General features: G+C 57.5%; 1 protein-coding gene across 1 annotated transcript; it reads left to right on the forward strand.

The window, feature by feature from the left end:
* The first annotated feature begins 233 nt into the window (after positions 1-233).
* Positions 234-15,025, forward strand: GDI2 (GDP dissociation inhibitor 2). The gene is made up of 11 exons (XM_066182641.1): positions 234-403; positions 6,666-6,773; positions 7,263-7,362; positions 7,641-7,775; positions 10,443-10,641; positions 10,854-10,985; positions 11,270-11,369; positions 12,488-12,659; positions 13,532-13,676; positions 13,827-13,881; positions 13,968-15,025. The coding sequence occupies exons 1-11, from the start codon at positions 359-361 to the stop codon at positions 14,121-14,123; spliced, it is 1,347 nt and encodes a 448-aa protein (XP_066038738.1). The 5' UTR covers positions 234-358; the 3' UTR covers positions 14,124-15,025.
* The last annotated feature ends 1,527 nt before the right edge of the window (positions 15,026-16,552 follow it).

A 16,552-nucleotide genomic window follows, 5' to 3' on the forward strand; every position in this document is an offset into this window, starting at 1 on the left:
GGATCCCCCAGAAATTAAGGAGCCCCCCAAATTCCGGATCCCCCCCGGCGCACTCGGAGCCCGTAGGGGCGGCCGCGGCACTGCGCATGCGCGCCGCGCCCCCACCACGGTGGCAGCGCCGCTCGCGCGCGCAGCTCTCCCGCCCCTTGAGCGACGGCCCCGCCAGCCAATGGCGCGGCGTATCCGGCTGTGATTGGCAGGCGAGTGGGCGGGGCGCAGGCGGCCCGGCCCCGCCCCTCCCGGCGCGGTCCCCTCACGGCGGCGGCTCCATTTTCTCGCGCTCCCGCGGCCCCCGCGTTAGCGCCCGGTTCGCCTCAGCCCCGGCCGAGAGACTCCCCTCGAGACACCGCGCGCCGCCATGAATGAGGAGTACGACGTGATCGTGCTGGGCACCGGCCTCACGGTGAGGAGCAGCCGCCGCCCGCTCGCGCCTCGGGCCTGCTGCGGGCGGCCGCCGCCCTGCCCCGCCCCGCCGCCCCCCCTCCGCCATCCCCCGGCTCCTGCGGCTGACCCCCTTCCCCATCTCTCACCCACCCCGCCGCCGCTGTCCTTTTGCCCGTCTATCACCTGATCGCCCCCCCATCGGCCCAGCCTGGGTTTGAGCCCCCCCCCCCCGCGCCTCGGGCCCTCGGGTCTTTATCCCCTCCCCCAGGGTGTGTGCGGTCCCCTCCCCGGTGTCTCACCTGATTATCGCCCCACTCGCCCCATTCAGGTGGTTTTCTTCAGCTGTCACCTGTCCCTCGTAGCCCCCCCCCCCGCCTGTGTGTGGATGCTTCCCCCCGTCCCCATCCCCAGTATTCCCGGGGCTCTGATGTATGTGACCCCCCCTTGGGGACCCCTGGGTGCTTTCCCCCGTCGTTAATTTTCACAGCACCCCCCCGGCTTCAGTCCCACCCCCACCCTGGATCCTTTCCCATTCATCTCCAGCCCAACCTGGGATCCTCCCCCTCCGCCCCTCCCCGTTCCCCCGGGGGGGTCGGTGTGTGTGACCCCCCCGGGTCATTCTCTCTGCACCCCCCACCCTGGATCCTTCTCCGCATCCCGAACTGGACCCCCGGGGTGGGGGGTTTTTCATATGATTTATATATATATATATATATATATATTTATATATATTTTACAACAGCTCCTCGTGTTTGGCTACACCCCCGTCCCCCATCCCCGCCGTTCCCGGGGTGGGGGCCCCGGGAAATGCGGTTGTTTTGCGGAAGGAGGGCGTGGGGGGAGCCTCGGACAATAAAACGCCGACGGGCATTTATCGCCTTTTATTTTTTTATTTTTTTTTAATTATTACCTTTTTTCCCCCCGCACCACGAGCCCAACGTGGCTGCGGGTCCGTGCGGGGTGGAGGCAGCCGTGCTTATCCCCCCCCCTCCCCTCTCCATCCCCATTCCCGCTCCGCCTTTGCAGCCTTCGGCTCCATCCAGCCCTGACTGCAGCAGGAGGGGGATGGGAACCTGGCCAGCCTGTCAAATTTCCCTTATCCCCCCACCCTCCCCTCCAAAATAATAAAAAAAACCCCAACAAAACCCCCCTTTTCCTGCGACGTCGTCGCTGCATCCCGGTGATCCCTAAGGAAAGCTGACAGCTGACGGGGGTGCGGCGCAGGGAGGGGGATGAGCCGTGCTGGGGCTTTGTCCTATTGTGGAGGATGCAGCGCAGGCGGCCCTGGGGATAGGAAAAAAAAAAAACATGGCAGTGCCTCTGCCCGGGAGGATTTCTCCCCGTTCCCGCATCCCCGGAGGCCGGGAGATGCCGCGGGAGGGCGGATCGCAGGTTACGAACGCGTTGTTCGGAGGAAAGGAAGGGGAAAAGAAAAATCCAAAATGGTGGAGAGGTTTTCCTCCTTGTGCCTTGCCTGCTTTTGTTCCCTCCTGTTCACGGGGGAAGGTGGCTGGACAAAAGGGATCTCTTTTGGGCTTTTGGATTTCCCCCAGTTTCCCCGGGGATGGTGATGAAATTGAGATCCACGCGTCTCCTCCTGGGCTTTGGGCTGCTGAGAGGCAGAGCTGGATTGTCACCCCTCTCTTTTTGGCTTTGGGATAAAAAGGGTGACGAACCTGGAACTAACAGACCTGGGATGTGGCACAAAGGAATCGTGTGAGGTGTGGGAGCCTCTGCTGTAGGGGGACACCCAACTTTCCCAGTTCCTTTCAAGGCTCTTTCCTTTGAGGTTGTGGAATGGCCCAGGAGGAAAAAGCTTCTTCCCTTTGCTCGGGAAAGCTGGAGTCTGTCCTAAAGCCTGCCCCTGGCTCGGCCAAGCCGGGAAAAGGGACTTTTGGGGAGGAGAAGTAGAATGAGCTGGTAGTGAAGGGGCCTCCAATAGATCCCAGCCCCATTAAAATGTTAATTTATGCTTTAGTGCGAGCGGGGTATGGAGCTGGTGAACGGCAAGGGCTTAATCTCAGACTGACAAATGCCAGTGGAAATTCCACAAAAGGCCTCTTGTGAAATCACTTTTGAGACAAGCTCCTGCTAATGAGCAGCAGGAATAAATTAGGGCCGCATTTGAAGGTGTGCTGACCAAACTCCAGAGCCTGGGAATATCCAGGAGCTCGGCACTTCCTTGCCTTTTGTCCCAAGGAGCTGTCAGGGAAGTTCTGGTGATGTTTACAACCACCCTTTCCTTCAGGCTGGTCCTGGATTCTGCTGCTGGAGAATCTGAGCTTATGTCTGGATCTGGCGGGTTTGGTTTTTTTTTTTTCCCTTTTTCCAAAGGGAAAGTTCAGTTGTTGGTTTAAAGAGGAAGAATGAGCGGTTGGAGGCTTTGTCAGGGAGCACAGACACATCCATTGCAGCGCTCCTGGTTGGGTCTGTGGGGCCGGTGGGTGCACGTGCGAATTCCACTGGGGCGGATCCGGAATAAACATTTCAGGTGTCTTAATCTCTTCCTCAACCGAGGCAGCTTTAGGACTGGGATTAGTGGCACTCAAACTATTCCAGCTTTTCCCTTCTGTGTGCCAATCGGAGCCCCCGTTGCAGTGCCAGTGCACAGAGACGTGTGGGGAGGAATAATCCTGAATTCCTGCTGGTACTTCCCCCAGCTGCACGGGTCAGTGGGAAGTGCCACTGGCTGCAGGAGAGCTGGGAGATCCTCCAGCTGCCTCATTCCTGCCGGGAACGGCTTTCTCCAGGTGTCTGGAGCTTTAACGGCTCGAAGGTCCTTGTCTTTGGCTTCCCGTGTGCGTCGTGTGTGGCAGATTAGGGATCATCTTCCTGCACAAACTCGTTTTTAATCTGCTGCAGCGGGCACAGGCTGGTGAGCTCCTCGTGGCTGCGTGTTTTCACCCCTCTCTTCTCAGTTCTCTGTAATTTCCACCTCTCTGGTGTGGAAGTGGCTCGGTATTTCCTCGCCGGGTTATTTTAGTTGTGCCCGGTGCCAGGCTGTGTTTTACCTGCCCTCTGCAAAGTTCCTCGCCGTGAATTTTGGGGAGGATGAACCCCTCCAGTCCGGCCCCAGTCGGTGAACGCCGTGTCCCTGCTGAGGTTTCACTCTCTGCAGGCTGCACTAAGCTCCTTACCTGCCGGCTGCCTCCCCGTGTTAAAGCCACTCAAAGCCATCACAGAGATCCACATTTCACTTTCTGCAGGAGCGGAGCAGCCACGCTCAGGGGGTCAGGATACATTTAGTCCTGCAGAATAAAGGCCTCATTGCCTCCCGAGCGACTGAGGACTCTGCGGAGCGTCACTGTCCCCTGGTAGCGGAGGGGATTGTTCCAGTGCAGTGAGGAGTTGTTGCTGCAGCCTGTAGGATGAGCAGAATGTGGACTTGCCCGTGTCATCTCCGCCTGGGTCGGACCAAACCTCTCCAGAGGTCTCTTCCCAGCCCAGATTGTGTGACTGTGGCCACAGCGGGGCCCTGCCTTTCCAAGAAAGGTCCTGGCAGTGCCAGAGCCCCAAGCCGCAGGGATTTTGCTCGGTGCTTTGCCCAATCCTGCCCTCGGCGCCGGCACAGGAGCGCCGCTGGCTCGGGTTTCCATCGGGCTGTCTGAGCCTCTCTGAACTGCCGCCCTACTTGGAGAAAATCCACGGAAAACCTCCTCGTTCCCTCATTCCTCGCGGCCTCTGCAGGCACCAGGGCTGCTCCTGGCCAGCTCCTGCTCTCCAGGGAACTGCTGATGGTCTTGAGCGAGCGTGGAAACACCAAGTTTCTCCTTATTTTTATTTCCATGGATTCACCTTGGATGTGCCGTCTCCTCATTCCCAGTGCTGGTTTCTCCCACGGCCGTTTGCAGTGGCTGCAGAGGACACTGAGGGTGCTCAGGCTCCTCTGAGGTTCGTTCAGCGGCACAATGAGCTCCTGGAGCCTGGAAACCTGAACCGGCTGAGGCAGTGCATTGTAGTGGCAGCGTGGCTGCAGTTTGCACGAGGATTCTCTTGGATCTGGATTCCCGGAGCTCTCCCTTGCTGTGTCCTGCTGCTGCTCCCAGCTCCTGCCCCCTGTTCCTGTTGGGTGGTGGCGACCTTTATAAAACAGCAAAAAAAAACCCCCCAAAAAACGCAGAGATTTGAACTGTGACACTTCCCTTTTTTTTTGCTTCGCACTCTGAACTCTCCCCAGCCCTCCCCTTATCAGCACAGTTTGTTTTCCTGGCCGCCTCACCCACACCACGGTGGTTCCCGCTCCTGCAGGCACGGGAACTGCTGAGCCGGGAGGATAAATCCATTGTGCAGCCGTGTGCTCTGTGGCTGCAGAGGGAAGTGGCCTCAAAGGGCTGTGCAGCGTTTCAGTGTTTCAGTGTCTGAAGGCCTCTCATCTCTTCCGCTGGTGCTCAAATTCACTCCAGGGCATGCTGGTAGTCGGGTGACCCAAAGGAGGGATGCACACTTCCTCTTCTGGGAAGACACAGCAAGGAATGCTTTGAGGTTCGGTGGGCGACTGGAATCAGCTGACGTGCAGCCCGGTGGAGCTCCCATCTCTCCTTTTGGTACTTACTGAGCTGTGAAATCCTGCTGGTGGCTTCCTTGTGGCTCAACTCCAGCAGTCCTGTGCCACCATCTGGGTCTGGGAGATATTCCAGAGGGGAGGAAAAAAAAAAATCACCGTCCGACCACAGAGCTCTGCGAGTTGAACTGGCTGCTGGTGATGGCCTTGGGTGGGGTCAATCATTAACACTTTTACTCCTGTGCTTACTCAGCGTTGTAGGCCTGGAGTAGTGACTTCCCGCAGGGGGGTTGGTGTGGCCGTGTCTGCTGGGAGGGTCTCTCATTGGGGGGAAAAAAGGAGGGACCTTGTAGGATCTTGGGAAGGAGCAGCTGATGGATCGTGGAGAGCTTTTGTGGTGATCACGGAGCCCTGTGGGCTGGAAATCTTCCCCATCTTCAGGGAAGAATTCAGAATTCAGAGCGTCCTGCCTGTGCGTGAGGCAGCTCCAGCTTTGCCCCTCGGCTGGATTTTGGTCCCAGCAGAGAAGGTTCTTCCATCGCCCCCTGGGAACACCAGCACAGCAAAGCCTCGGCCTGCTGTGGATCCCTGCCAACCATCCCTGCACCTCCAGATGTCTGACCTTCAGCACAGAGCAACCCCTGGGAGCCGCTGTGGCTGGGGGACGTTGATTTTACAGCTTCCTTTGCACCAAACATCGACCGGAGCCGGGATTTACAAACGACCCGCGGCGGGGAAACTCCTGGTGTTGGTGGTTTTTTCCTGGCTGACACCTGCACTGCTCAGTGTGGAGCCGGAAACGAACCTCCTGCACTCCCTGCGCACACACAGCTGGAGAATCCTGGCCCAGGCGCTGGTGGAATAAACAGGAAGGATCTCTCCTGGAGACTCGGATCCCTGCAGGCTGCAGGGAGGAATCCCGTCAGACGCGCGGGGCTGCGTGGGGATTCGCAAACTGAAAGCTTTGGAACGGGAAGGACCTTGGGACGCCTTCCACGGGTTTCTCCGAGGCCCACCCATCGTGTGAGATGTGGCCAGGAGAGCTCAGAATTCAGAACCCTGCTGCCGGAGGGAGCTGAGGCACAGCAGGATCAGCCAAACCTCCAAGATAAGCTGGCCTAAGCACGCAAACGTCCAAGTTGGTGTTAAGCTCTCTGGCTGGGGAGTGCCAGCCCCGGTGCAAAGTCGCGTTTTAACGGGGATTGAGTTGTGAAATGAGCTGGTTCTGCAGGCTGTGTGTGTGCCCTGCGCCGAGGCTCAGCCTCCTGGGGCTGCAGTGAGCCGCAGCAGCTGATCTGCTGCTCCGGGGAACCTCAGTGGAGCAAGGAGAAAGCGCCCAAATGCTTTCATTCCTTCTTCACGCTGCTCTCTGTTGGTTTTCCTGAGTGTCCCAGTGTGGCAGATATTAATAACTGAGGTGCTGGGGGGATGGATTGAAGTTCAGCTAAGCCTTCATGCTCCTGCTGCCTCTCTGCGGACATCTTTAGAGAACAGATTTCCCTTTGGCCCAAATGCACGGAATTCCCAAAAAATCCCTCGGATATCTGGTGGTTGTGTAGCTCTAACCCCTTGCTTGGCTTGCCCAGAGCCGACAATAAATCCACGAGGAGGTTAATCCGCCTCTAAGAGGTGCCTGAACTCCGGAATGAGGCAACTGCTGGGCTTGTTTTGCACAGGAGCTGCACTGGAGCTGTCTGAACACGCTCTTCTTTAGGGAAAACTGGGAAGCAGGAGGCTCCAGTGCAGCTAAGCTGTGCCTTGCATCCTTTCCTCCCTGCAGGAATGCATCCTCTCCGGGATTATGTCAGTGAACGGAAAGAAAGTCCTTCACATGGATCGGAATTCTTACTATGGAGGGGAGAGTGCATCCATTACACCCCTGGAGGATGTAAGTGTGGGCACAGCCCCGTCCTCGTGCGCACGTGAAGGGCATTTAATCCCAATTAACCTCCCAGTTAATGACTCTGAGGCTTTCCTTTGAGTCAGGAAGTTTTCTGGCGCTTCCTCAGCGGGTGACACGGTGGGGAAAACACCAGCGTGGGGTGTTCGGAGTTGTTAAAACTCTTCGGCTGGTTTGTCAATTAGACTAAGAAATGTCGTGTTAAACAGTTCATCAGGTTCCCAAGTTCCCGAATCCTTGGCTGGAGAAAGGCTGGAGCAGCAGAATCACACTGCCTGCTTCTTCCTGAAACAATCGCCTGGGTGTGTTTGTGTTCCAAACTCAAGCTGGAGCTGGAACTGCAGCCAGGAGCTGCCTCTGAAGGGCTTGTGTTCAGCCTGGAGCCGTGGGGGTGGAAAGTGTGTCCATGTGTGGGAGAGCTGACACCCAGACACGTTTCCTGGGCTCTAATAAGTGCTGTATTCTCCTCTCCCAAAGCTCTACAAAAGGTTTAATCTCCCGGGAGCTCCGCCGGAATCCATGGGGCGGGGAAGAGACTGGAACGTGGACCTCATCCCAAAATTCCTTATGGCTAATGGTGAGTGAGCCCGAGCTCCCAGATATTCCCTGGGGCTGCTGCTGGGTGCTGGAACAGCACAGGCACTGGCGTCCCTGTCCAGCGCTTATCCCGGAATCTGATCCAAACCAAACCCCCTGTCAGGGAAGTGGAGCAGGAAGATTCCCGAGTAGAGATCCCAGGGAAAGCTTTAGTCCCAGCTTCGCCTGCTGTGGGAACTGAGCCTGGGGAAGGGTGCGTGCTGTTGGAGGAGCTGCCTCGGGAGCTGCCGTGTCTGTGTTTGCCCGTTCCCCTCGCAGGTCAGTTGGTAAAGATGCTGCTCTACACAGAAGTCACTCGTTACTTGGACTTCAAGGTGATCGAGGGCAGCTTCGTCTACAAGGGAGGGAAGATCTACAAAGTCCCTTCCACTGAGGCAGAAGCTTTGGCCTCCAGTGAGTAGCTGCGCCTTCTCTGTTCCCTCTGAACCCCCTAAACGGGGGCAAACCCATCCTTGGGGATATTCCTGCTGCTCCTCACGCGTTAAGGAGCATCCTCAGGGTTCTCCTGCCCCTCTTTGCCTTCAAACCGCCCCTTGCAACGCGAGCCTCGGGTTTGCTCAGCTCTTATTTTGCCTGTTCAGCGAGAACCTGGCAGTGTTCTCCTTCCTCGAGAGGTTCCATTTGGGGGCACCGTGAATGTTTGATGTCGTGTCCTTGCTGGAGCTGTGTGCGCGAGAAAACATTGCAGGCGAATTCGAACGACTGATTCCCCACGTGCGGCACCTCGGAGCTCGATTGTTGCCCGCTTAAATTTCACTCCTCAGATAAAACCAACAACAGCGTGGTGGAATCCTTCGGGATCTGGAGGGCTGAGCCTTCCCTCGTGGCAGATCTTCCTGAAGGAATCAGGAATTCCTTGTCCAGCCTCGTGTTTGGGGTTTGAGGGGCAGGACAAAGGGGAATGGCCTTAGGTTGGGAAGGAATTCCTGCCTGGGCTGGGATTCTCAGGGCAGCTGTGGCTTCCCCTGGATCCCGGAATGTCCGAGGAAGGATTGGAGGAGCCTGGGGCAGTGGGAGGTGTCCCTGCCCGTGGGGGTGGCACTGAGGACAGTTAAGGTCCCTTCCAACCCAAACCATTCCTTGTTTGGACACTCCGTGGTTCTCAGCACTGCTGATCATGGAAAAGCCACAAAAGTCACTGAAGATCTGTTGAGTTCTGCCAAAACCCCGGTTCTGCTGGGTTTTCACAGAACCCTGGTTCTGCTGAATCCTCACCAGACCCCAGATCCTGCTGGATTCTCACCAAACCCTGGTTCTGAATCCTCACCAAACCCCAATCCTGCTGGATTCTCACCAAACCCTGGTTCTGAATCCTCACCAAACCCCAAATCCTGCTGGATTCTCACTAAACCCTGATTCTGAATCCTCACCAAACCCCAAATCCTGCTGAATCCTCACCAAACCCTGGTTCTGAATTCTCACCAAACCCCAAATCCTGCTGGATTCTCACCAAACCCTGGTTCTGAACCCTCACCAAACCCCAATCCTGCTGAATTCTCACCAAACCCCAATTCCTGCTGAATCCTCACCCAACCCTGGTTCTGAATTCTCACCAAACCCCAATTCCTGCTGAATTCTCACCAAACCCCAATCCTGCTGAATCCTCACCGAACCCTGGTTCTGAATTCTCACCAAACCCCAATCCCGCTGGATTCTCACCCAGCCCTGATTCTGAATTCTCACCCTGGTTCTGCTGAATTCTTAAAAACCCCTGGTTCTTCTGGATTGCAGCCAAACCCCGATCCTGCTGAACCCTCACCAAACCCCGATCCTGCTGAACCCTCACCAAACCCAGGTTCTGAACCCTCACCAAACCCCAATCCTGCTGAATTCTCACCAAACCCCAAATCCTGCTGGATTCTCACCAAAACCTGGTTCTGAATCCTCACCAAACTCAAATCCTACTGAATTCTCACCAAACCCTGGTTCTGAATTCTCACCAAACCCCAATTCCTGCTGAATTCTCAGCAAGCCCTGGTTCTGAACCCTCACCAAACCCCGGTTCTGAACCCTCTCCAAACCCTGGTTCTGAATTCTCACCAAACCTTGGTTCTGAATTCTCACCAAACCCCAAATCCTGCTGAACCCTCACCAAACCCCGGTTCTGAACCCTCTCCAAACCCCAATCCTGCTGAATTCTCACCAAACCCCAAATCCTGCTGAACCCTCACCAAACCCTGGTTCTGAACCCTCACCAAACCCTGGTTCTGAATCCTCACCAAACCCCAATCCCGCTGAATCCTCACCAAACCCCAAATCCTGCTGGATTCTCACCAAACCCCAAATCCTGCTGAATCCTCACCAAACTCAAATCCTACTGAATTCTCACCAAACCCCAAATCCTGCTGGATTCTCACCAAAACCTGGTTCTGAATCCTCACCAAACTCAAATCCTACTGAATTCTCACCAAACCCTGGTTCTGAATTCTCACCAAACCCCAATTCCTGCTGAATCCTCAGCAAGCCCTGGTTCTGAACCCTCTCCAAACCCTGGTTCTGAATTCTCACCAAACCTTGGTTCTGAATTCTCACCAAACCCCAAATCCTGCTGAACCCTCACCAATCCCCGGTTCTGAACCCTCTCCAAACCCTGGTTCTGAATTCTCACCAAACCCTAAATCCTGCTGAACCCTCACCAAACCCCAATCCTGCTGAATTCTCACCAAACCCCAATCCTGCTGAATTCTCACCAAACCCAAATCCTGCTGAATTCTCACCAAACCCTGATTCTGGATTCTCACCAAAACCTGGTTCTGAATCCTCACCAAACTCAAATCCTACTGAATTCTCACCAAACCCTGGTTCTGAATTCTCACCAAACCCCAGTCCTGCTGAACCCTCACCAAACCCCGGTTCTGAACCCTCACCAAACCCCAATCCTGCTGAACCCTCACCAAACCCCGGTTCTGAATTCTCACCAAACCCCAAATCCTGCTGAACCCTCACCAAACCCCGGTTCTGAACCCTCACCAAACCCCGGTTCTGAACCCTCACCAAACCCCGGTTCTGAACCCTCACCAAACCCCAGTCCTGCTGAATTCTCCCCACCCTTGCTGCCAGGTTTAATGGGTTTGTTCGAGAAGCGCCGGTTCAGGAAATTCCTGGTTTACGTGGCCAACTTCGACGAGAACGACCCGCGCACCTTCGAGGGCGTGGACCCCAAAAAAACCACCATGAGGGACGTCTACAAGAAATTTGACCTGGGCCAAGATGTCATTGACTTCACAGGCCACGCCCTGGCTCTCTACAGGACTGACGAGTGAGTGGGGCCTCATCCCAAAATCCCAGGATTTGGGGGTTATTGGGATGGGATCGAACGTTTTGAACCGGCGGCGTTCCTGAGGAGAAATCTCTGCTCCTAAAAGGGAACTCCCAGGAGCAGCTGGAGGGTGGGAGAAGGGAAACTTCATGGGGAAATCAACGTTCCGCTGGTTTGGGAAACATCCCCAATGGCGGATCTGTCCTTCGCAGCTATCTAGATCAACCCTGCCAAGAAACAATCAACAGGATTAAGCTGTACAGCGAGTCGCTGGCCCGGTACGGGAAAAGCCCCTACCTGTACCCCCTCTATGGCCTCGGAGAGCTGCCCCAGGGATTTGCAAGGTGAGCTCTCGGCTTGGAATTCCCGCTTCCCTTCAGTGGGGTGCGCGGGCGGAGGCGCGCAGTCAGCGCTCCAGCTTGACGGTTCCTTCGCTTCAAGAGGTGGTTCCTCCCCGTCGCCTTCTCTCTGGGCTTCGCCTCTGCGTTCGCTCAGGGGTGCTGTTGGCAGAGTGTGTTTAGGCGGAGGATTGTGAGGATTTTGAGGAGGGGTTTGTCCGCGTGGAGCAGAGCCCGGGGGCTGGAAGGGCTGTTCCAGCGCCGGCGCTGAGGGGCTTTTCCTCTTGCAGGCTCAGCGCGATCTATGGAGGCACCTACATGCTCAACAAGCCCATCGAAGAGATCGTCATCGAGAACGGCAAAGTGGTCGGGGTCAAGTCTGAGGGGGAGGTACAGACCCTGCCCGCCCCCCCTGCTCCCCACCCCACGCCTGCCCCTGGCAGCTGCGAGCTTTTGGCTTTGGGCACAGCAGATACAGAGAAAAACCTTCTCTGAGCTCGGGGGTCAGGTGTGCTGCGACAGGCTGTGCCGGCGGCTGCAGTGCTCTCCTCCCAAACCATTCCAGACCTTTCGTTCCGTTTGGAAACGCCCGTGCAGGAGGGTGTTCTCCAGCCTCATCCCAAACCCCCTCGGCCTCATCCCAAACCCCCTCGGCCTCATCCCGAACCTCCTCCAGCCTCATCCCAAACCTCCTCCAGCCTCATCCCGAACCTCCTCCAGCCTCATCCCAAACCTCCTCCAGCCTCATCCCGAACCTCCACAGCCTCATCACGAACCTCCTCCAGCCTCATCCCGAACCCCCTCGGCCTCATCCCAAACCCCCTCAGCCTCATCCCAAACCCCCTCGGCCTCATCCCAAACCTCCTCGGCCTCATCGCGAACCTCCTCCAGCCTCATCCCGAACCTCCTCCAGCCTCATCCCAAACCCCCTCGGCCTCATCCCGAACCTCCTCGGCCTCATGTCGAACCTCCTCGGCCTCATCCCGAACCTTCTCGACCTCATCCCAAATCTCCTTGACCTCATCCCGAACCCCCTCAGCCTCATCCCGAACCCCCTCGGCCTCATCCCAAACCTCCTCCACCTTCATCCCAAGCCCCCTGCAGCCTCCCTGCCGGAGCTGGGTGAGGCCTCCATGGGCTGGCAGTGAACAATTCCTTGTTCCTCGTGTCTGCCCTGGGCCCAGCTCTGCCCTTGGCACCTGGAGCTGCTCTCACAGCTGGCACGTCCTTTTCCTTTTTCCTTTTCCTTTTTCCTTTTCCTTCCCTTTCCCCCCTCCCCTCCCCGGATCACCCTGGGCGTGCCGCAGCTCCTGGGCTGGCGATCGAGGCGCTCTCCGTGCGCTCCTGGCCGGCGCAGGCCCTCGAGCACAGGTCGTTCCCGTGGGGTGGGGCTGGTTTCTCCTGGCCGGGCGCGGAGGGGACAATCTCCGCAGCGCGGCGCTTTGGCCTTGCTCACGCGTTGGATCGTTCCGGGCCAAACCCAACTCCTGGTGATTGTCCGCGCTCAGGTGGCTCGCTGCAAACAGCTCATCTGCGACCCCAGCTACGTGTCGGAGCGAGTGACCAAGGTGGGCCAGGTGATCCGCGTCATCTGCATCCTCGGCCACCCCATCAAGAACACCAACGACGCCAACTCCTGCCAGATCATCATCCCGCAGAACCAGGTCAACCGGAAATCAGGTGTGTGCCCACCTGGGACGCCTCGAGGGCTGCCCCAGAGGGTTTAGATGGCGGCAAGGCGGAGCTTTACCCCAGGGCTCCGAGGGGAGGAGGCCGCGCTTGGAAAAGCTCCTGAGGACGTTTTGGGATGAGGCTGGAGAAAGTTTTGGGATGAGGCTGGAGAAAGTTTTGGGATGAGGGTGGAGAAAGTTTTGGGATGAGGCTGGAGAAAGTTTTGGGATGAGGCCGAGGAGGTTCGGGATGAGGCTGAGGAGGTTCAGGTGAAGCTGCAGCAGGTTCAGGTGAGGCTGGGGAGGTTCAGGTGAGGCTGAGGACGTTCAGGTGAGGCTGGGGAGGTTCAGGTGAGGCTGGGGAGGTTCAGGTGAGGCTGAGCAGGTTCCGGTGAGGCTGGGGAGGTTCAGGTGAGGCTGGGGAGGTTCAGGTGAGACTGAGCAGGTTCAGGTGAGGCTGGGGAGGTTCAGGTGAGGCTGGGGAGGTTCAGGTGAGGCCGCAGCAGGTTCAGGTGAGGCTGAGCAGGTTCAGGTGAGGCTGGGGAGGTTCAGGTGAGGCTGAGGACGTTCAGGTGAGGCTGGGGAGGTTCAGGTGAGGCCGCAGCAGGTTCAGGTGAGGCTGAGCAGGTTCAGGTGAGGCTGGGGAGGTTCAGCTGAGGCTGAGGACGTTCAGGTGAGGCTGAGGAAGTTCAGGTGAGGCTGGGGAGGTTCAGGTGAGGCTGGGGAGGTTCAGCTGAGGCTGAGGACGTTCAGGTGAGGCTGAGGATGTTCAGGTGAGGCTGGGGAGGTTCAGGTGAGGCTGAGCAGGTTCAGGCGAGGCCGCAGCAGGTTCAGGCGAGGCCGCAGCAGGTTTGTGGCCGCAGCTGCGCGCTGTCCCCGCAGACATCTACGTGTGCATGATCTCCTCTGCGCACAACGTGGCGGCGCAGGGCAAGTACATCGCCATCGCCAGCACCACGGTGGAGACGGCCGAGCCCGAGAAGGAGATCAAGCCGGCCCTGGACCTCCTGGAGCCCATCGAGCAGAAGTGAGTCCTCCGAGAGCTCCTCGCGCTCCCTGCTGGGAGCTTGGAGCCGTTTTCCTGCCGGGAGCTGCTGGGAGTTCCCTCAGCTCCCCCTGGGCCAAACCATTCCTGCTCCAAGGCCACCCTGAGCTTTTCCCTTCCCTTCCCTCCCAGGTTTGTGAGCATCAGCGACCTGTTTGCACCCACCGACCTGGGCACGGAGAGCCAGGTGAGTGAGGGGCTGAGTTCTCTTCCAGGCCCGGGAGGGGATTCCGGCCTCCGGCTCGGGCCTCCCAACGCTGCCTCTGCTTCCAGATCTTCATCTCGCGCACCTACGACGCCACCACCCACTTCGAGACGACGTGCGACGACATCAAGGACATCTACAAGAGGATGATGGGCTCCGAGTTCGACTTCGAGGAGATGAAACGCAAGAAGAACGACATCTACGGCGAGGAGGAGCAGCAGTAGTGAGGGGCTGGGATCAGGAGAAAGTCGAAACCGGCTCATGCGAATATTGACGGAACTTAATGAACACTGTACGAAATCTCAAATCTTGTCAGGCCTGCTTTTGTAATCCCATCTCGGAGAGATCGAAGAGTAACTGCACTGGTAATGTTCCCTTCTCTGGATATCATGTGTTAATTATTTCATTCTAGTAGGGCTGCTGTCCAGAATCCGGCAAACCCCCGACTGATTCCTGACTAACCTCGTAAGCGAAAGGCAAGACCGAACTTATTATTATTATTAATTAATTATTATTATTATTATTATTTTTGCAGAACGTAGACGTGGGTGCAGATTTGAAATAACTCATTGCCGGCTGTGTCTTACCTTGTCTTTTTAATCATTTGTCCAAACGCCCTTCACAACCCCGTGCTTCTGGCGAGCTCGTGGACGTGACGCTGATGTCACTCCAACCCGATCATGGAGGAAAATAGAACCCTGAGCACTCCATTATTGTGGACAGCATCCCTAAAAGTCTCTCCCATCGATCTTTAACTCTGTGGCAAAGTCGTATCACGGACAAAGCCCACACCTATTGTAGCAGCAAATGTCGGCTTCGTTCTGGGCGCGGAACTTAAACCTCCACTTGCGCTTCTAAACCCGTTTACGGCGGTTGGGACACAGCTGTGCCTCAGGCTCCTTTGTGTTTTAATCTGAATAAAAATCGAGAGAACAAATTACAGAGCAGGCCAGATGTGGAAGTATTTTGTGTGTCCCCTCCCTCCCCTCCCCTCCCCGCCCCGGTGGCTTCTCGGATGGACCAAACGGCGCTGCGGTATCGGCATGACAGAGCCTGTGCTTCTCGTGTCTCCTCAAGGCTCCAAATGATTTCTGTACTGCGAAGTAAAGCCAATCTCTGGAAACCAGTCCCGGCCTCTGGTGTGATTCACTGCGCGCCTGGCGGGGATCCTGCAGGATCTCTGCCTGCCAGGGCTGACCTGGGAGCACGGAAAACCTTTCCTGCTTCTGTGGTTTCTCCGCAGGCCGTGCTCCAGCACGACCCCTGCTCCCTGCAGCCGCCCCGGGGCCGCAGCTGGGATGAACAATTCCTGCCTGGGGCTCCTCCTCTCCATCCTGGGCCTGGGATGTTCCTGGGATGAACAATTCCTGCCTGGGGCTCCTCCTCTCCATCCTGGGCCTGGGATGTTCCTGGGATAAATAATTCCTGCCTGGGGCTTCTCCTCTCCATCCTGGGCCTGGGATGTTCCAGGGGTGAAAAATTCCTGCCTGGGGCTCCTCCTCTCCATCCTGGGCCTGGGATGTTCCTGGGATGAACAATTCCTGCCTGGGGCTCCTCCTCTCCATCCTGGGCCTGGGATGTTCCTGGGATGAACAATTCCTGCCTGGGGCTCCTCCTCTCCATCCTGGGCCTGGGATGTTCCTGGGATGAAAAATTCCTGCCTGGGGCTCCTCCTCTCCATCCTGGGCCTGGGATGTTCCAGGGATGAACAATTCCTGCCTGGGGCTCCTCCTCTCCATCCTGGGCCTGGGATGTTCCACTCCGGAGTGATCCATCCCGATTCCCGGGCTGGCACTGGGCACACAGCGATGGTGAGTGCCCGGAGAGCTGAGGAGAAGCCCTGGAGCAGCTCTGCCGGGAGGATCAGGGGCTGGACTTCCCTCCGGAACTGGGCTTTGATCCCACCACGGCCCCGGAGCTGAGCTGAGCCCACCTGGGGCTTCCCCTCCCTTCCTCCCACCGGGGCTTTTGGCACTTCCTCCTCCCGAGGTGCCACTTCCAGGAACAATTCCCGAGGTGCCACTTCCAGGAACAATTCCCGAGGTGCCACTTGCAGGAACAATTCCCGAGGTGCCACTCCGGGAACAATTCCCACCAGGAGTGAGGCCGAGGAATTCCCCCACGCGGCGCCCACAAACCCGGCCAGCCCCCGAGCCGGTGGAAGACGAACCCCGAAGGGATCCCATCATCACCTGCTGCCACCCGCTGATCCCTCTGCTCATTCCATCCTTCCGGCTTCATCCCTGCTCGCCCATTCCCAGCCGGAAAACCTCCCGCCCTCCCTGTCCCTGCTGGACGCGGCGCGATCAGAGCCGTGCGAAACTCGCTCCTTTCGGAGCTTTTATTAACCAAACGCTCATTTACAAAGTCATCCTGTACAGAACGGCCTCGCGCGTCTCGGATTTAAAAAGGAACTCCGGGGAAGTCCCTGGGAGCGGGGCCGGGACGTGTTTCCCCATAAATACACAACTCCCTGTGTCCCTCCCCCCGGCTCCCGGTATTTACAAGGATCCCACGCGCTGGGACGAGCCCAAGCGTAGTGCGGGGCCCGCAGAGCGACGGCCACGTGGAGAGAACGGATTTGCTGCCCGCTGCCGGCCCCGGGGCCAGCTCTGGGGAATCCACCGGCCTGCCGCAGCAACGGATCCGCGTA

This window comes from Chamaea fasciata, unplaced genomic scaffold (genome assembly GCF_029207755.1).
Source record: "Chamaea fasciata isolate MVZ Bird 193981 ecotype frontalis unplaced genomic scaffold, bChaFas1.0.hap1 SCAF_5, whole genome shotgun sequence".
In the NCBI taxonomy this organism is placed as follows: Eukaryota; Metazoa; Chordata; class Aves; order Passeriformes; family Sylviidae; genus Chamaea; species Chamaea fasciata.